Source organism: Adiantum capillus-veneris, chromosome 19, assembly GCF_014529385.1.
Source record: "Adiantum capillus-veneris isolate H3 chromosome 19, ASM1452938v2, whole genome shotgun sequence".
NCBI classification, from domain to species: domain Eukaryota; kingdom Viridiplantae; phylum Streptophyta; class Polypodiopsida; order Polypodiales; family Pteridaceae; genus Adiantum; species Adiantum capillus-veneris.
In genome coordinates, this window is record NC_140949.1 from 81,579,466 (window position 1) to 81,598,908 (window position 19,443).

General features: G+C 44.1%; 2 protein-coding genes and 1 long non-coding RNA gene across 10 annotated transcripts in view; 1 reads left to right on the forward strand and 2 right to left on the reverse strand.

Annotated features, from left to right (window-relative positions):
* The window catches only part of LOC147434324 (putative E3 ubiquitin-protein ligase XBOS32), a 57,162-nt gene extending 45,170 nt beyond the window's left edge, over window positions 1-11,992 (reverse strand). The window contains exons 1-5 of the mRNA XM_086490847.1: window positions 11,088-11,992; window positions 10,860-10,919; window positions 10,107-10,178; window positions 9,861-10,033; window positions 9,590-9,750 (exon numbers count right to left, since the gene is read on the reverse strand). Coding sequence (XP_086346973.1) covers window positions 9,590-9,750; window positions 9,861-10,033; window positions 10,107-10,178; window positions 10,860-10,919; window positions 11,088-11,264 — 643 coding nt within the window. The 5' untranslated portion in view covers window positions 11,265-11,992. The remainder of the gene's footprint in view (window positions 1-9,589; window positions 9,751-9,860; window positions 10,034-10,106; window positions 10,179-10,859; window positions 10,920-11,087) is intronic.
* Window positions 11,993-12,418: 426 nt separating this feature from the next.
* LOC147434325 (uncharacterized) lies at window positions 12,419-17,450 on the forward strand. Of its 8 annotated transcripts, none has more exons than XR_015185352.1 (4): window positions 12,419-12,988; window positions 13,108-13,126; window positions 13,214-13,305; window positions 13,459-13,906. It is a non-coding gene; the product is annotated as an uncharacterized LOC147434325 (long non-coding RNA). The 8 variants fall into 8 exon arrangements; XR_015185357.1 differs by lacking the exon at window positions 13,459-13,906 and adding an exon at window positions 17,210-17,450 and having other exon boundaries at window positions 12,422-12,988; XR_015185353.1 differs by lacking the exon at window positions 13,459-13,906 and adding an exon at window positions 17,210-17,450 and having other exon boundaries at window positions 12,424-12,988; window positions 13,199-13,305.
* On the reverse strand, window positions 13,458-17,203 carry LOC147434326 (MFS-type transporter clz9-like). The gene is made up of 2 exons (XM_086490849.1): window positions 15,302-17,203; window positions 13,458-15,209 (listed from the first exon to the last, which is right to left on the reverse strand). The coding sequence occupies exons 1-2, from the start codon at window positions 15,396-15,398 to the stop codon at window positions 14,827-14,829; spliced, it is 480 nt and encodes a 159-aa protein (XP_086346975.1). The 5' UTR covers window positions 15,399-17,203; the 3' UTR covers window positions 13,458-14,826.
* Window positions 17,451-19,443: the final 1,993 nt, after the last annotated feature.

The following is a 19,443-nucleotide window of genomic DNA, read 5'->3' on the forward strand; positions in this document are numbered from 1 at the left end:
TTCCAAGATATTTGATCGTACTCAACGAGTGAATCTCTCTTCTTCAGTTCTTCTTCTCATCTTGTTTTCCATCAAAGATGGAAAACTTTACACTTTGCCCTCCTTCCTTGTAGTCTTCTAAACTGCTCACTGGACTCAATCCATCCAAAGGAATTGTATAACAGAGATTATTCTATGTGTGTCCATAAGCATTTCCAAATTGAAGTCTGCTCATCTCCCATATGCCTAGCAATATGATCACCTGCTTCGTCTTCAAGATTTTCAAAATAAGCATCATAGAAACCTCGCCTTTCTTGAGACGAACACAAATCGTCAGCTGCTTCAAAGAAAATAGAGTCTCCCCATAAATTTGTTTGTCTTACCTCATGTTAAGTCAGACCTTCTACCTTTCTCGTTCTGCTCTGCAGCCAATCTTTCTTGAGTCGCCCTTTCCAAAAACTGTGGAATGTTTGCGTTCCACTGCTTACCGTCGTATCAAGATCCTTTGCCGGAATGGACTTTGAAAGCTTTGGATCCTTAGTAGCAACAAGAAACTATTGCTTGCGTTGCATGGTTTCTATTTTAGCTACTTCTTCATCATCTGCCTCAGAGACAAGATCCTCTCCAGGATCTTTCTCATTGGTGTCGTTCTCAAGCTCTACTTCGGAAGAACAATCGACTGAGCTCTGATACCACTGAAACCTTTCGGTACATTAAGAACAGATGGTGAATCACAATAGCAAACACTTCAACTTACACACACACACACACACACACACACACACACACACACAGAGCAAACACAAGAGACACAGGAAGATGGAGTTGCTTCCCTAGAAGCGTTGGCCCTCAAGATGAGCCCCCCCAAGGGTATTTCTTTTATATTGCAAAAGAAGGCCAATACAAGTTGTTGTCACAAGTGCTCAAGGCCTTCTTGATCTTCACAAGTGCTCAAGCCTTCGTCATCTTCAAGAAAGCTCAAAGCCTTAGTCGTCTTCACAAATGCTCAAAAAGAGAGATCGCCCAAAAACAAATTCCCCCAAGAGGTCTTTATATAGGTACTAGCATAGCCTTTTCAGTGCCCTTGACCTTTGGCTTTTCAATTGTTTGACCTTTTTCTTTTCATTTATCCGACCTTAAACTTTTCATATGTCCGACCTTTGGCTTTTCAATTATCCAATCCCTTGGCTTATAAAAAGAAGGGCGCCCCACTTTTAGAGCTGATTTGTGTTATGCGCCTCACTTTAAGGGCTGATTTGTGACATGTATGAAACTACTCTAGAGTGCCTGGACATGCACATCTTGCATACATACTCACAAATGTGCCGGAACACTTAAAAAGGCTGTCCTAAACCCTAGATATAGGAGTAAGCTTGTCCACATGCACATAGGGTTAGTTGTGCACATGACACATAGGTAGATCAACGCATATGCTTTTGCGTGAAGCCTAACATGCTTGTGGTTTGTGTAAAGCTTCTTTCACGGCCTACTTGTTTTTAGCAATGGCTTTTAGCACCTAGAGCTATGAAAGTGTAGCCTATGAACAAGTTGTAGCTAGCTATTGAGAGTGGTCTCAGGCAAAGAGCGGCTTTATAGTCATGCTTCACATCAACTTAATAAAGAAATCCATCAAGGATGCCCACTTGAAGGGCTAATGCATCTCACAGAGGAATCTCATCTCTTGATTCTCTTGAGTGAGGTGTGTGCTATTTGAGCATTGTTTCGAGTTGGTATGTGTCAGAGTGTGTAGTGGAAGGAGAAAGGAAAGAGACAATGACACGAGAGAGAGAGAGAGAGAGAGAGAGAGAGAGAGAGAGAGAGAGAGAGAGAAATGAAATGTTATATTAATGTCTTCAAAAGGCCAAAATAACATGAGAGGAGAGATGGAAGGCTAGGGAACCCAATTACTTGAGATGGTAAACTTTGGACAAAGGCCAGAGAGTACCCTAGGTCACATAACAGTGGGGCAAGGTAAGGTCGAGCAAATATCTCTGTCAAAGGTCACATAATAGTGGGGCAAGGTAAGGTCGAGCAAATATCTCTGTCAAATACAATGACCAAAAAATAAAAACCCTTATGCTAAAAATATGAAAACAGCCAAAACAAGTTTGAGAAGGGCAAAGTGTTGGTGCAAACCCTAAATGTGCCTAAGATCCCTTTCCAGCAAGTGTATGGGTGGCCAACCCACAACCAAAGATCAATGCACACGTGATGAGAAGCCTGTAAGCAAGAGGAACACCATCTGGAAGGTGAACATAATGCTCTAATACATCCCCTCAACAACAAATGCTGAAAAGCTGCCGAGGAAAATGAACAAATCTTGACAAATCTAGAGCCGTACAAGGCAACCATAAGTGGACAGGTTGCAACCAAGGAAGAGGTAGCAAGGATCACGTAGGGACAAGTAGCTTAAGGGATTAACTTCCAGAGGAAACTTATAAAACTGAAGATATGCACAGCCAAGAAAGAAAGTTTGACTCGAGCCGCAAAGGGAAGAGCACCCACAAAATTCTATATTTGTAGGTACAAGGGCCTTGCCAATTGCATCTTTGGAACTGAGCCCACATCAGACTATGTTTGCAATCTCCAACCTATGGTTGCCACCAAAAAAAGTTGTATTGTAAGGTGCAGCGGAATGAATGCTGTATTTTCTCAAGATTAGTGATCTTTAATGCTCAAGGTTCCTTTTAGTTTCTTTAGGGAAAGAGAGAGCTTTCCGTCTTGTAGAGTGTTGTGGTCACGAACAAAGTGACTGGATATTGTGCGTGCAAGTGAATGAGACTGAGAGAAGGAGAGAGAAGAGATACGACACCGAGAGGCTATAAAACCCTCCTCCGAAGGCCCCACTCTCGTCAGCAAGAGTGGTCTACTTGATTGCACAAAGGTGTACAATGCGTATGCAATGGACTGATGCAATGGGACTATGCCGATGACGACGACGACTCGATGGCTGAATCTGTGATCTTCTTTAGGCTGAAATTCTTGGACTGTTTCGGGGCTGAAATGACTGTTTTTCTTGTTGCTTTACTGGCTGAAAATGACTGTTGTGTCGGGGCTTAGGGCTGAATAAAAACGCTGACCTTCTGCCCTGTTCTGGCTGCGTTTTTATGTCCCTGTCGAGGGCTGGAAACGCTGGTTGCTGCCGCTTCCTCAATGCTGGAAAACGCTGAGATGGCTGATTGTCTAGCGTTAGTAAAACGCCAGGGCTGGATGTGCTTGAGGCTGAAATCGCTGAGGGTGATCAAGGGTGGCTAGCGTTAGTGATGACTTAATGTTGCTGCCGGTAAGGGCTGAAAAACGCCAAGCACTTGGAGGTCTATGGCGATGGCTACTGGAGATGGAAAACGCCAAGGGAAGTGGGAGGATGGCGAGGGTCTACTGCTTGGGGGGGGGGGGGGGGGGGGGGGGGGGGGTACTGCTGAGAAGTTGCTTGTTGAGCGGGAAGCTCCTGCTGCCTCTTCTGCCAGAAAGTGTGAACTTGGGTTTGCTTATATATTAACTTAGCAAAATTGCCCTACCTACTGTTGTTGGAAAGTCACTTAAAAATAATAAGTGAATCCCAATAAATAGAAAAATAGGCTAAATGCACTGGAAAATTCCCCTAACTGATGCTAATGGATTCTGATGGGAATTCCGATGATCATGCTGTGTGCAACCGGAGGATATGCATCTATGCTGAGTGACTGGGCATGCACGGTCTACGAATAGACTCACAAAAGTGTCAGATCACTGCTAATCTAGACTTGACTGAACTGACTGAACCCTGCTGTGGTGTAGCTTGTCCACGGACACATAGGGTTGGGATGTGTCATGTGACATCCCCTCCTTTTCAAAGTGAGGTACTAGTACCGAATTGTATGGCGTCGAGGGAGATCGCCAACAGCATCCGAAATCCTGGAAGGGACTCTTCACCGGCCCACTCTACTGTGTGGGTCGAGCGGTACTTGAACTTCATAAAGGTCTGCAACGCTTGCTTCTTTGGGCCGCGCTTAAAGCGACACAAAGTCTTCTGAATCTCCTTTCTTGCTTCAACTTTGTCTAGAGACCTGCTTCTGTCGTCTTCAAGAATCTCCATGGCTGAAAATTCTTGAAACCATCTCCAACACAAAACCATGAACATACCCATTCCATGTAAAGTGAAGGAAAAAAATCTTGTCTTCTCTAAAGACTGTGTATACAATGTAAATGAACATAGAGACGGAGTGACAAACCGTTCATCAAACATATGCAAACAATGAGATCGAATCGTTTCGGTTTGATCGGAATCAATCAACTGTGGCAAATCACAATGGAAATGCCCATGCTTGGTGCTCATACTATCATGTGATCTTTCGGAAACTGTGTCATGCCAAGAAAGAGACATGGAATGTGACTTCCTGACATACAAACTTTTCAGCTTTTCATGAATAATCCGCATATATTCGTACTCATCCATGATAGAAACGTGCTCAACATACAATATGTCATGCCTAGGAAAAGGGATCACATAACGATGCTGACTAAAATACAGGAAACCTTCACGAATGAAACACTCGAACAATGCGTGTGTATCAATCATGCGAACACATAATACTTCCTGTGATGGTTTTTTGGACCAAGGCTCGAGAGCCAAGATCGCTTCTTCGGGATCTATCGGATCTTCTTGTGGGGGATCTGGGGGACCTCGACTCGAAAGCCAAGATCGGATCTTCATGATTGATCGAATCTACAACGAGGTTAGCTTCGCTAGAAAAAGCATCCACTAACACATCATCAATCACATCATCTTCGTGCAAGTCATCATGCTTGTCTTTGTCATCCAAATCATCATGCAAATCATTATCATTCAAATCATCATGCTTCTCATAATCATGCAAATCCTGTGTGTCATGCTGTGGAGAAAAAAAGACTGAAAGAGTCTCCTTCTCCTGAATCTTGCCAATCTTGTCCTGCATATTAGCAATGAGAGATGGAGAATGAGCAATGTCCTCTCCATGAATGACAATAGAAGAATCACTTTTGGCATTGAGAGTGATAGTGTTAGTCAGAAAATCCATGAGAGCGTCATTATCACGAAACCATCGAATGCCCAAAATCATCACATCCTGAGAGAGGAGAAACAACAAAACTTCTAGTAAAGGCAGTCTGTTTAATTTCAAATAACACATCAAGGCATTCCTCGGTGATGAGAGTGTCCATACCAGGACGAAAGCCAGAGACCTCGATAGGAGATCTCGGACTAACTTCGAGGCGGGCTCTCTCAACAAGAGAGGAGCTGATCACATCATGCATACTACCTGGGTCAAACAATATGACAAAACGGTGCCCCGACGTACGACCATAACATTTAATGAGTGAATTATCAATGGGAGGGTCTTGAGAAACTTTGGGCACAATCGTGTTATCATTCATTGCATTGACAGATGTAGTGGGTGTTGTGGGTCCTTTAGATTCATTCGAGTCAAGCTTAGGACATGTTCGTTTTATGTGACCCTTAATGTGACAATGAAAACAACGACCTTCCTTAGAATAAGTGCTTTGTTCTTCCGAAGTGATGTATCCTCCTACAATTCCTTGTGCTACCTTTTCCTTTGGACTAAGCTTAGGTTTAGCAATTGTGTTAGCCTTACCCTCAGATTCATTGAAAGAATTCTTTGATGAGAGACTGTTGGAAGATTGGTTAGAAGAGTTATCATTCTTACCATTCTTACCGTTCTTACCGTTCTGAGAAGTCTGCGAGGTACTTGTGAAAGTCTTGTTCTCCTTAGGCTTTCCCTTGTTGTGCTTCATCTCCTATGCGAGAGCAATCGCTACCGCCTTGTTGAGATCGATTGGATCGAGTACCTTGACATCGTACTTGATATACTCGTCCAATCCAAAGAGAAAAGCCTCTTTGCGCTCTTCATTCAACATGAGTCTGTGCCTCTTGCCATGCGGGGTACCAATTGATGGCATCACCGACAAGGTACATAGCTGTCGTCAAAACTTTGCTATTTCCTGTCTTCTTAGTTGTCGCAAAATAAGCACTAAATTGATGCAACCAAGAATGAATAACTGTAGCATCCATCTTACCGTCATACTTACTGAAAGTCAACTTTTATGTGTCTGGATGGTTGGAATCCGCGTCGTGACTTGCGCCACTTGACGAACTTCCACGATCTTTGGGTGGTTCGGTCTTCAAGGCTAGGATTTTGGCAATAAATTCTTGATTGCGAAGCTCCCTTTGAGCTTCACGCTCGGCGTCCTTTTCTGCTTTTCGTGCATCTCGTTCATCGCGCTCGCGTTCGAGAGCAAGTCGATATTCTTCTTGTTTTGCGGCAAGAGCAATGCGCTCACGTTCCTGAGCAAGTCGATTGTCTTCTTGTTGTGCGGCCAATCTTGCGTTTCTTTCGTCGCGCTCACGATCCTTGGCTTCTTGTACACAGTCCTTTGCTACTTGTTCTTCTGCTTTGCTTGCGAGTTGTGCCAATGCAACTCGATTCGTTTCTTGTTGTTGTGCCATCATGTCCAACATCGACTTGACCATCATCTCCATAGGAGTGAGGACAACTCGTGGCGTAGATGGCGAAGGGGGAGGGTTGGAAAAATCTCCGGGTGGGGAGAATCCTTCGTCGCCTCTCTCATGCTCATCACCTGAATGCGAAGTATCCATGCCGCTTTGGGTGACGACCATGCACGAGGATCTTTGGTTCTTAAGTTCACGAGGAACTTGGTTCTTGAGGGTCTTGAGGTTCTTGAGGTTCTTGAGTCTTGAGGGTCTTGGGTTCTTGGGGTTCTTGAGGTTTTCTTTCGCTTGCAAATCGCATTTGAGAAGGATCTTCTCTTCACCCGAGTTCTACTCCTTTCTACGGGCGCACCCCTTGGCGGCCTTGCGCTCACACCAAGGTTGCTTTTTCCCATCTCACGTCGATTGGCCGGCCGCTAAGTGCACGATCCGCTCTCAATGAGTGAAAAGAGACACAAGGGGAGGCTGGAGAAGCCCTTCTTTCTTGGGATTCCTGTCACTCTTCAACAAAACACGATTAGGAATCGCCACGCCCAAGTGAACTTGGGTTCGTGCAATCGCAACAAGCGAAAAAATTCTTGTGGTTCTTTCCTTGAGTAATGCAGAACACTTCCAAAGCTCTCATACCAATGTAAGGTGCAGCGGAATGAATGTTGTATTTTCTCAAGATTAGTGATCTTTATTGCTCAAGGTTCCTTTTAGTTTCTTTAGGGAAAGAGAGCTTTCCGTCTTGTAGAGTGCTGTGGTCACGAACAAAGTGAGTGGATATTGTGCGTGCAAGTGAATGAGACTGAGAGAAGGAGAGAGAAGAGATACAACACCGAGAGGTTGTAAAACCCTCCTCCGAAGGCCCCACTCTCGTCGGCGAGAGTGGTCTACTTGATTGCACAAAGGTGTACAATGCGTATGCAATGGACTGATGCAATGGGACTATGCCGATGACGACGACGACTCGATGGCTGAATCTGTGATCTTCTTTAGGCTGAAATTCTTGGACTGTTTCGGGGCTGAAATGACTGTTTTTCTTGTTGCTTTACTGGCTCAAAAGGACTGTTGTGTCAGGGCTTAGGGCTGAATAAAAACGCTGACCTTCTGCCCTGTTCTGGCTGCGTTTTTATGTCCCTGTCGAGGGCTGGAAACGCTGGTTGCTTCAATGCTGGAAAACGCTGAGAAAAACGCTGAGATGGCTGATTGTCTAGCGTTAGTAAAACGCCAGGGCTGGATGTGCTTGAGGCTGAAATCGCTGAGGGTGATCAAGGGTGGCTAGCGTTAGTGATGACTTAATGCTGCTGCCGGTAAGGGCTGAAAAACGCCAAGCACTTGGAGGTCTATGGCGATGGCTACTGGAGATGGAAAATGCCAAGGGAAGTGGGAGGATGGCGAGGGTCTACTGCTGGGGGGGGTGGTTACTGCTGAGAAGTTGCCTGTTGAGCGGGAAGCTCCTGCTGCCTCTTCTGCCAGAAAGTGTGAACTTGGGTTTGCTTATATATTAACTTAGCAAAATTGCCCTACCTACTGTTGTTGGAAAGTCACTTAAAAATAATAAGTGAAAATCCCAATAAATAGGAAAATAGGCTAAATGCACTGGAAAATTCCCCTAACTGATGCTAATGGATTCTGATGGGAATTCCGATGATCATGCTATGTGCAACCGAAGGATATGCATCTATGCTAAGTGACTGGGCATGCACGGTCTACGAATAGACTCACAAAAGTGCCAAATCACTGCTAATCTAGACTTGATTGAACTGACTGAACCCTGTTGTGGTGTAGCTTGTCCACGGACACATAGGGTTGGGATGTGTCACGTGACATGTATACTTGAGAAGACTTGAAGCAAAGGAAACTTTTTTATGCTTCAACAGTTACATGTCTCCATTTTAAAGGTCAACTGCTCTATAACTCTTTAATTTCATGGACCATCATGGTTCTAGTGGTTAGTGTCAATCATCTCTTTATTCATTTCCGACATAAACTTGAACGAAAGATTGAGTTCCAGATTGTCTACGTGAGCAATGAGATTATGTAGAGAGGCTTCTTCTACATGCACCGATGAAGATGACAATGTTGAGATTGTCATGTCCAAGGGTCTGCTACTTGAGTCTACCTTAGTCGCAAGGGACAAAAGTCTCTAAAAGAGTCTGCTGAAATCAAGCTTGTGTTGGTGCTAGCCTTCCTAAAAAGGCTAGATAGCCAACAAGATTGAGACCATGTCCCAATCACCTACAGAGTCACCACAAAATGCCATCATGCAAGTTCTGGGGGCGAAACGTTTTAAACATTGAAACATATTACCCCGTTGGATGAAACACGTGCCTTCCACTAACGACATGTTATCATCCAATTTAGTCTTTTAAAGGTTTCAAAGTTCCATCTATTACAGTTTTAATCCCACATTTCAACGTGCTCTATCACAGCTTTAAAAATTTTCAATTATTGACAGAGAGACATGCCACTGCCAAATTTCTGTAAAGGGGGCCAGAATTCCCAAGACGGAAGAGGAGGAATAATAGTGTTACAGCCACATGCTTTATATCTCAGGAGTGCAGAACACAGGCCTTGCTACTATGTTAACACATCACAAGGCTTTTGTTATCATCCATTGAACACATGTCACGTCTCCCTTGTAGAAACAGATACATCAGAATACTAAGGCTGCTTACACAGTGCACACCGACTGCCAAGTTTGGGCAGCAGATGTGTGCGCGTGCGTGGAGTCCAAAAGGCAAGCAGCGATTGGCTGCACGAATACAGTGGTGGACAAGGAGCTGGGCAGCGAAGACCCCTGTCCGGGGTTGAATCGGGGTATCAATTGGACGCACGTGTCACAGTTCAGCTCAGCATCTGAGTGAATTTCTGATGTGCACACGAAGTAAACTGTCCAGACCGTGCGTCATATACGTGCGCCCATCCCAAACAGTGTGTATTCAGCCTAATGTATGATGTTCTATAGCCTTAATCTGATAGCTGAACGATTCCAAAGACAAGAGTCTCATCTTAACATAAATGGATATAAACTAACTTTACACAAATCTCAGATCCAAATCACCCAAATGCCTACTTCACTTTTGCAATTGTACACACCATTTACTCTAAATTCAACATGAGGCGACAAAGCATGCATACCTATCAAATCAATGGTGCTCCCCTCTAGTTCGGTGACAGCAGATACATTTGCCAAGAGGTCAAGCAAGAGTAAAACACAATCTGAATGGGCATTCAATGCAGCCATATGCAATGCAGTTATCCCACCATCTGCCGGTTGGTTCACAATCCTTGCTGTCAGACTGGAAAGCCAGATCAAGTATAAAGATATAAAAGTCTGCATATGTATGCTAAAGCATTACGCAAGACAGAGTTAATGGCAACAAAATATAAAAGTTATAAAAATGCTTACTCTTTATTTACATAAGACTTCGCAAGAGAACTCTCTTCTCTAGTCGATTGTGAAGTGTCATGAGATTGAACAGGAAAGAAATCTGCAAAAAGGAGCCGAATGCATCGAGCATGGCCGTTCACAGCAGCAAAATGCAAAGCAGTCCGCCCATTGAGGTAGTCAGCCCTATGGACCTAGACAACAGTCACTGTGATCTATACAGCCAAGCGACCTACATAAAATTGCATTGAATATAACTGCACTTACATTTGCCTTGAAAAGAATTAGTGTTTGCACCACTTCCCAATGTCCATTCCGGCAAGCTTGCATCAGGGCAGTCTGTGAAAGTGGGATGCAATGCATCTTAGAAAGCCCACTGTCGATAAAATTTCTCAAAAACACATATGTGCCGTCAAACAGGTTGAGTAAAAAAGTGTGCATGTAAGTCCTGCTGGCATCGGAATGTTTAAAATTTGCATAAAGTGCTACATATGTCATGTCCAATTAGCTGGAAGCGGAAGGAATGAATATAAGTTGCAATGACTGCTACATCGTACTGTCTGAGGTCCCCTCTACACTGGTAGTCAAACTTGCATTGGTGAAACCAAAACTTGAATGCTTGCTACTTGTACAAAATGTTTAAATTGTGATTGCTGCATTTTGTAAGCTCATACATTGGCATTGCAAAAACTTTCCTACCATGGCCATTACAAGCGTACAATATTGAAGCAGAATTAGCCCACAATCACAAATATGAAATGTAAATTAGTCCGGAAATTCTCTTACATAGAGAGAGCACATAACAAACACGTGTGGGTCATAACAAGATCTAAGGCACTAATATAAAGCATAGGATGATGGCATGAAGTGGTCAGGTCAGATTAATATCAGTTACCCAACCTTTGACTATGACTCTTGATCAATACCCTAAGTCAATATCCGAACCTTCGAATTGCACACCCAAAGGGGTTAACCGAAGGTGTCAAAAAAGGAGAAAGCACGCAAGCCAATGAAGCATACCTGTCCACCGTAGTTGCGTATGTTGACGTCAACTCCACTCTCAAGTAAAAGAGATACTATCTGCGCAAAATGTACCTGCCAATCTGAATGCCTTTCCCAAAATGCTCTAACCCCAAACCAATCACAAATGAAAGACAACGAAGAGAATGGAAAACCCATAAATGCATCACATTCAAAAATCATGCAAAGTGTCTGTTTTTAGCTGATTCTGATTGGCACAAGTTCTACCTCATTGTGACCTTGTGCTGCAGCAAAATGGATAGGAGAGTTGCGCACACCAAATGTTGAGTATTTTGCAAGGCGCGGGTTAAACTCGAGAAGAGCCTGAGCTTCTTGCAGATCTCCATCACGTGCGGCAGACACAAGCCGCTCCCCTGATGGGGAACATCCCAATGAGTTCCCCATCCCAGTACATGCAAGCCTCAAATGCAGAACCCCAAAACCCGCAATGCCGATTGCAGAAACTTCCAATCCTTGAGATCACATTCGTGAGCTTAGATCCACGTTTGTTTATTGGGCAAGCGTGTGTTTTGAGTGTGGTCAAGCGACAAGGTAACTTTGTGACTGTGTGTGTGTGTGTGTGTGTGTGTGTGTGTGTCTGAGAGAGAGAGAGAGAGAGTGTATGGGCACGCGCGAGCGCGCGCACGAATTTGTATTAAAAAAGACAGTGGAAGGTGATTGGGAGACTTGAGAAAAAGAACGTTGTTAGCGAGAAGACATGGAAAATTTGCAGGTGAAAGGTCTCTGATGATCGGTCTTTCTCAATGCGTGTGCTTTGAGTAATAGCAGTCAGATCAAAGCTTCACTAGTTCGTGGTTGCGCGCACTGGTAGCGGGTGAGGGAGATGCACAGATGAAAGCAGCTCTTGTAATGAGCACATGAGTATGCTCAGTCCGGCCGGTTGCTCTGTCATCCGACGTGGCATGCACTTTTTGTTGCCCGTTGCTGGCCGGATGGCCGAAAAGAGTCAATGCTCCCCCTCTTCGGCCAGCCACTCTTTCCTTGGCCGCACCAATGAGAACACCCCTTGCCACGTGTGAGAAACACCATCCAGTTACAGTGCTCAATATCAAAGCTTCAGCCAGCCAGTCCTTCTGCGTCGAAGAGCTGTCGGGCCGATGGCCGAATCCACCATGTGCTAAGGCTCTCTCTCTCTCTCTCTCTCTCTCTCTCTCTCTCTACACAGACCTTGAAACTTCTCTTGTAAGGGGGCCAATAGGGGAACACTTTAATTCTGGAGGCCATTTGGGGGGTCATTTCATCAAATTTTCAAGAGGTAAGCATTTGGGCAGGAGCGCCACTTGTTGCTCTACAAGGGTAACTAAGCTAATGAGATTCTGGTAAATTTAGGTGGGTCAATTGTAAGTTTTTCTTGAAGTCTATGTAAAAAAACCTGGAGTGAATGAGGAGATGGACCTGACCCCCCAAACGTGTCTACACTCAAGGTGTGGCAGATTGGCCCATCACCAATAACAGCTCGATTGACAACCATCGCAGGACCACTAGAGGGCACCCACGTGGACTTGCGTTATCGACTTGGTAGACACTTGAGTGCCCATTAAAACGCTGCAGCAGCAGTCGATGCTAAGCAATGAGCACTCACTCACCTACATGCCCCCGTGCTGCAGCATGCGGCCATGTCCCTCTCTTCTGCACACGAGCAGGCTACCAAGCTAAGTGGTCGAGTCTATCACCTTCAAGCTTAGTGCATTTGCCTGCAACTAACAAGAAACCCTCACTTGCACGGCACGCCCGTCAAAGCCTAGGACATAGACTACATAATCTACTGGAGTGCCGTTCAGAACAACAGTAGCTCACCACAAATGCTTCACAAGTAGATCGATGACAGCAGCAGCTCATTGAAGCCTTTGTATAGCAAATTGACGGCACCAACCCTGCATCCACCCCCCTCATGAGCAACACACGCACAGGTCAATACTGCTACAGCAGCTCATTGAAGTCCTTGTATGGCAGATTGACGCCACAAGCTCTGCATCCACCCCCCTCATGAGCAACACACGCGCAGATCAGTACTGCTACAAGCAGCAGCTCACTGAAGTCCTTGTATGGAAGATTGACGCCACTAGCCCTGCGTCCACCCCCCTCATGAGCAACACTACTCGCAATTTGTGAGAGAACTTGTGCTTGATGTAGTGCTTGTGCTTGATGTAGTCCGGATATAGTCCATGTTGTCACAGGGATATGTACACATACCAAGTGCTTAAATATTGTGTTTGTGTATGAACAGGGCTCAATATGCAATCTGGGTATGCATTTGTGCTAGACATTATTGACTAGTCTTGTTGTAGTGTCTATGGTGGTCCTGATATACTCTGTAGATCGTCTGCATGCAGGAACCATACCTGGGATAGAGGACATGGATCCTTTAAACTTTCCAGGCTCAAAGCCATGTCGAAGTGGAGTACAACCAGATGTGTGTTTTATGGTGAGGCCCTTCCCTCACTCGGCAATCAATAGACATCTTCTATTTGATGGGGTTGAAAAGTGATAAATTGCATGAGAAAAGAAATTTGAAATTCCTAGTATAAATGAACTTGTGAATTTGATTTTCTGATTTTTGTTTACTTTGCTTGTAAAGTGGCACACAACAATAGTAGATTATGGAAGAAAGTTGCATACAGCTTGGGTAATACTTTCAAAAAGGATTTTTAAGAGCAAAAAGATTCTATCGTGGGCAGATAAAAGATGCGATTATGAAGCAGACTTTTACATGGGCTAGGTGATTGTTACAAAAAGTTTAGATGCAAGTGCAGTGACAAAATTGGGTTAAGATACTCGACGGGATTGACGAAGCTTTTCCATTCGGTGTCTTCGTGCATAGGCTTGATAAGGTAGATCGATGTGAAGTGGCTGTAGTCCAAGACCTTGTACTGACCCACCTTCCCATAGGATAGAGCGCAAACGATCCTCTGCAATTTTCTATTGAAGCTCCCAATGTTTCCTAACATGCTTTGCATGTTGAGCTTCCGTCCGACATTGTCTAGTAGCATCTCTCTCTGCTTGAAGTTACAATTTTCTTTTCTCCCTTTCAAGTCGTTTCTCTTCCTTTGCTCTAGCCACGTCCTCTTTCTTGAAATTTTTGGCTTTTATACTCTTAATGTATTGTGCGGATGTGAGAATTAAACTATTCGTGTAATCTACAAATGGCTTGCGGTCAATTTGTCGATGCAGACCTCTGTAGGCGGCACACTTAGAATGTCAATAATCCGATTGTTCTCTTTGTCTGATAGTTGTGTTGTTGGAGGTGATGAATTGACATTTCGAATTTGATTGCGATGATTCAATGTTTGTTGTCTTCCTCCCAATGCTGCTTGTGTTGGGTGTGATGTTGATGGGGTTGAAACATCGTGTGGAACTTGATTAGAGTTTTGCAATCCTTGTTGCATGCTAGCTGTGAATACTTGTGTTGAAGTTGACACATGTGGCCTTACTACATATGCCCTAGCTGGTTTTGGTGTTTGAAAATTGAGTAGGCTGCTTTCTCTTGGTGTTGCTGCTTGCATTTCGTCCCTGCTTTCTAGAACGCATACATCATCTTCCAAAAGCTGAGTAAATGAAAAAGCTTCAGGAGTGTCCTCATGTTGTGAATACATGCTTTCCTCAAACTCACCAGCCATTCCGTTCAAGGCTTCAATAGCTTCATTTTTGTTTGAGATATGATGGTTATCAAGGCGTGCATACATACTTTCTTCAAATTGATTAGCCATCCGGTTCAAGGCTTCAATTGCTTCCTCTTCATTTGAGGCATGCTCGGGAGTAGCTGATACTTGAGATAAAATCTCCTCATCAACAAAACTCGTGTTTTTAATCAGATTTATGTGGTTGCATGGCATTCCTTCAAACTTTATTGCAGTAGGATCGAGAGGCCAAATCCCTGCAACCCGAAACCCGCCTTTGATGTTACCCTCCGTGAAAGACAATTGCATAGCCTTTGCGACGATTGTAGCTAATTCTTGCTTGGTGGCTTGCGTGGATGATGCCCTTTGTTGCCAAATGTCCCTCTCCTTTCTAAACGTTGAATAGAGAAACGTCTAAAGGTTGAATCTTGTGCCGGTAAAGTGACTATATCTATGCCTGAGTTAAATGCTTTAGAGGCAACCTCGAGTGATACATGACTTCCGTGACCATCCAAGATGAGAAGATGTCTATGATCTCTCCCAAACCTTATCGGTATTGAATCTTCAAAGTGTTCCAACCATGCTTGGAACAGCTCGCCTGTCATCCAAGCCTTCTTTTGACACGCCAGCATAGCTCCTTCTTCACAATTTTGAATGTAGTTGCCATTCGGTCGTTGAGCTTTGAAAATGTAGTATGAAGGAATTGCATGGCCTACATTAAAATGACAGTGATACTCAGGTGCAATTCATCAAAATAATATTCTTTGAGATTATTATATATAAAAGGATGGGTTAAGAAGTTACCTGCTGCATTTACATAGCAAAGAACAGTCATCCATTCCCTTGAATCACATGTGATGCCATAGACTGCCTCCGTGCTTTTCTTTGCTAGAACTTTCATCCCCTTGTCACGCAAGCCTTGGAATCCTGTCTCGTCAGCATTCCATATGTGGGTCGGTGGATAGTTATTCTCTGCATAAAGTTTGTGGAGGTTGTTATGAAAAGATCTTACAATCTCCGGTCTAAACCGTGTGGCCCTTGATTGATCCAAACCCTCCAAAACACGAAAAACAGTCTTTGGGTTTCTCTTATGAAAACTCTCCACCAACTTTTGCCAGGTATTCTATTAGAAAATAATGTATGTCTAGTCTGGCAGATTTCAGCTACTTTCAATTTAACATCTAAAACGGAGACGCCATGACCCGTCTCACACTTGAGAAAGATCTATCGTAGCAAAGCAACCTCCTCTTCTGCTGTTAATTGTGTTGGTGGCCCTTTTTTCTTTGAACGTGTCCGTCCCTCCTCCCAATTTAAGATCGATGTTCTGCTCGTTCCAAATTGGAGCGAGCGTTGTTGCAAGGAAAGACCATTTTCTCTAGCTTTCAATGCCTTGGCCATGTCTTGTTCTGTCCAAGATAGATTGGTGTGTTTTTTACTTTTTGTTGTTGTGGCTTCTACATCCTCAGGGATATGTTGAGAAGTTGAGGGAGGAGTTGCAAGTTGGTGTTCTGCTTGAGGTTTGGGTTTGGGAAATGAAGGTTTAGCTTGAATAGCAGGTGGAGGCTTTCTTGATGACTTCTTCACTCTTGAAGAGCGCTTTTTTGATGTTTCGGCTCTGTTCCCATTGTTCTGATCTAGCTCTCCAGATGACACTAACCGCAAGCACCATATAGAGATTTATTTGGATAGTCTTCTCATTTGTAGTTGCCCTGGTGCTAGCATCTTTTGTCTTGATTTCCCCATGTACTTTGCATACATGATGTAGCAAGATTAAGTATAAGTAATAAGTGTCTTAACTAAGCATCATTGAATCTTTTGTTGGGTAGTGAGAACCATGTTTGAGGATATTCTACCTTTGAATAGTCAGCCTTGGAAGTAGGAAAGTAGATTAGAGTACTCTTTAACTGAGAACTTTCGCTTTGGTGGTGGTTTGGGAGCGTTTTTCTCTGAATTTTTGACCTTCGGAGCTGTGTTTGATGAGGATGGTTTTGGACTAATGAAGGGAGGCTTCTTTCTTGGTATTTTGCATAAAAATATGGGAAGTACATGTACCTTGCCACAACAACATACATGACCACCGTTTTTGTGCAACAACAGAGATGTGCAAAGCAATCCTTCTAGTTGTGAATGTCGCTCTATTAAGCAAGCCTTGCACTCACAAGGCAATGTAGATGCCATCTCTTTATTTGAAGCATACTGCACCTTGGTCCTTCTGAGGATTTGCAGATACAACAACAACATAGGGGCAAAGTGGTACACCTAGGAATGTGGGTGCTGATGTCTGTGTTTGAGGGTGCTCTATGTGTGAGGATGTTGATGTCTGTGTGTTTGGTGCACCCAGGAATGAGGGTGTTGATGTATGATGGAGTGTGTGAATGTGGTGTTCTCTGTGTGAAGAAGGTGTTCTATGCTTCAATGCTTGTAGGAGATCATATGTGTGAGAAGGTGTTTTTTGCTTCAGTGCTTGCAAGAGGTGATTTGTGTGGGAGTTGTCTGCTAACGAAACAGTTTGGTTTATGGCTAAGTGACCTTTTATAGTTGTTTGTTGTAACGCTTTCTTGCTAAGGTGATTTTGGAGGGAAAGCTGACTGATTGGGATTGATCACATTTTCTTTTGAAGGCCATTCTTCGTTTAATGTGCATGACTGGTTATGATGAAATATTGACATGTGTGGATTCTATTGATTGCTCATCCGTCCTTGTTGAGTGCAGGTGCAAGTGGTAATAATAACTAGAAGAGGCTCGCTAGCTGTAATGACTGGCAGGGGTGTGAAAGCGGACACAGAATCTTGTTGTAGTACAATGAAGGGCTTGCCGAGGGCCTCGGTTGTTTGTTTTGATTTATGAGCTTCTTCTCAAGGCTTTTTGAAAGCCACGTTGTAATCTCGTTCTTTTACTGGAACATTCTCTTACTTTTTTTGATCTATTCTAGTCACTTAAAAATGTTACATCACTGGTACCTCTTCCCCTATTGGCCCCTTTACCCTGGCATGTCTTGTGTTCAAACTCCTTCGGTTACATCTTTTTGTGAGGCCTCTTGGGATTGTACTCTCTCTCTCTCTCTCTCTCTCTCTCTCTCTCATAATCTATATTACTCTATTATGGAGAACAGGATTCAGGCATGCCACATGGAGGCTAGAGCAATTTTGCAGGATAGGAGGATGGGGTGAGGAGCGAATCGCCTAATAAGTTATAATGATTACCTTGGCTTCCAGGTGCACTCCTTGACGTCGGCGTCGTTGTCTCCATTAGTATGCTCAGTGCAAACACGACTTGCTCTCTCTCCATGCGTGAGTAGCCTATGCTTAGTGCACACTGCACACTCGACTTGCTCTCTCCTCGGATCAGTCTGACTCAGAATCTCTTACCTTAGAAGTTGGGGGAACTCTGGGGATGCGCACGTGCAGCAAACACTCAAAGGCTGACAGTAGCTGAAAGGTTTTGAAACTTGGGGTAGACTAGAGAGAAAAAGAGAGAGGTCCCTCTCATGTGTGTGCGTGTGAGAGAGACACGAAGAGAGAGAGAGAGAGAGAGAGAGAGAGAGAGCCGGCTTGCTGCCTTGATGGGGAGTCAACTGTCTCCATTTGTATGCTCAGTGCACACACGACTTGCTCTCTCTCCATGCATGAGTAGCCTATGCTCACTGCACACTGCACACTCGGCTTGCTCTCTCTCCGGAGTTTGACTCATAATCTCTTACCTTAGAAGTTGGGGGAACTCTAGGGATGAGCACGTGCAACAAACACTCAAATGCTGATAGTAGTCGAAAGGTTTTGAAACTTGGGGTAGACCAGAGAGAAAAAGAGAGAGTTCCCTCTCATGTGAGAGAGAGAGAGAGAGAGAGAGAGAGAGAGAGAGCACAAGCACAACCGGCCATATTGCACAATGTAGGAAAAATATAGAAATATTTTTTGGGAAAATGATCAAAATACCCCTCTGATTTAAGGAAATTCCTAAAATACCCCCAATATCTTGTCATAATTTCCCAAAATGTCCCTCAAATTTTTCAAAATTTTCAAAATACCCCTAATTGTGAGACTAAATTTCTCCAAAGATAAAGAATTTGTAGCTTTTCATAAGAAGACTCATTGTCTATCAATACTAGATGCTAAAACTAGAATTTGAGCTGGTTATGAGGGCTTTGGAGATGAATCGCTTCATTATTTTTAGACATAATTGCTCTTTTGCGAGGTAATTTGTCGCAAATTACATGCTAAGCACCCAAAAACGAATCTCAATTGTCAAAAAAGAATAAAGATTAGAAAATCTTGAATAATCCAACCAAAATAGATAAAGGGTATTTTGGAAATTTTTGAAGCGGAGTTGGTGCAACCAGGGTGCCGGGGCTGCTTTCTAGGAAGGCGAACATGCAACAACGTCTTGGAGGAAGTTGGGGAGTGCCCTCTAGAATAGATAGAGAGAGAGAGAGAGAGAGAGAGAGAGAGAGAGAGAGAGAGAGAGGGAGTCCATTGTTATTGGCGACCTGTTGATCAGAGAGCTGCTGTTGAGTCGAGTTGTTATACAAGTGTGCCTGTTGAGTTGAGTTGTTATTGAGCCGAGCTGTTGTACGAGCTGCATGTTGGCATCCAGTTTTCCTAGGTATTTACCCCCCCCCCCCCCCCCCCCCCCCCCCCGGGGTCTTTGCAAAGCTGGGCTCCGGGCGACTTTCGCACCTGCATGAGGGAGTTTTGCTGGATGGGAGCAGTATTTATACACAGTTGCTCATGGCAACGTATATAATGTTTGTTGCACGAGGGAGCGCAACAAATGGTGATGCGATACAATAGAGAAGAGGGCGCCACCTGCGATGGTTTTAAAAGGGCCGGTAGGGTAATTAAGAGGGGGTCGCCTCAAGGTGAGCAGGAAGTGGTGAAGCAGAGGGAGAGGGTGGAGCAAGGCGGTGGCGAAGAGGAGGGGGGGAGGAGGGTCACACGCCATTACCACAA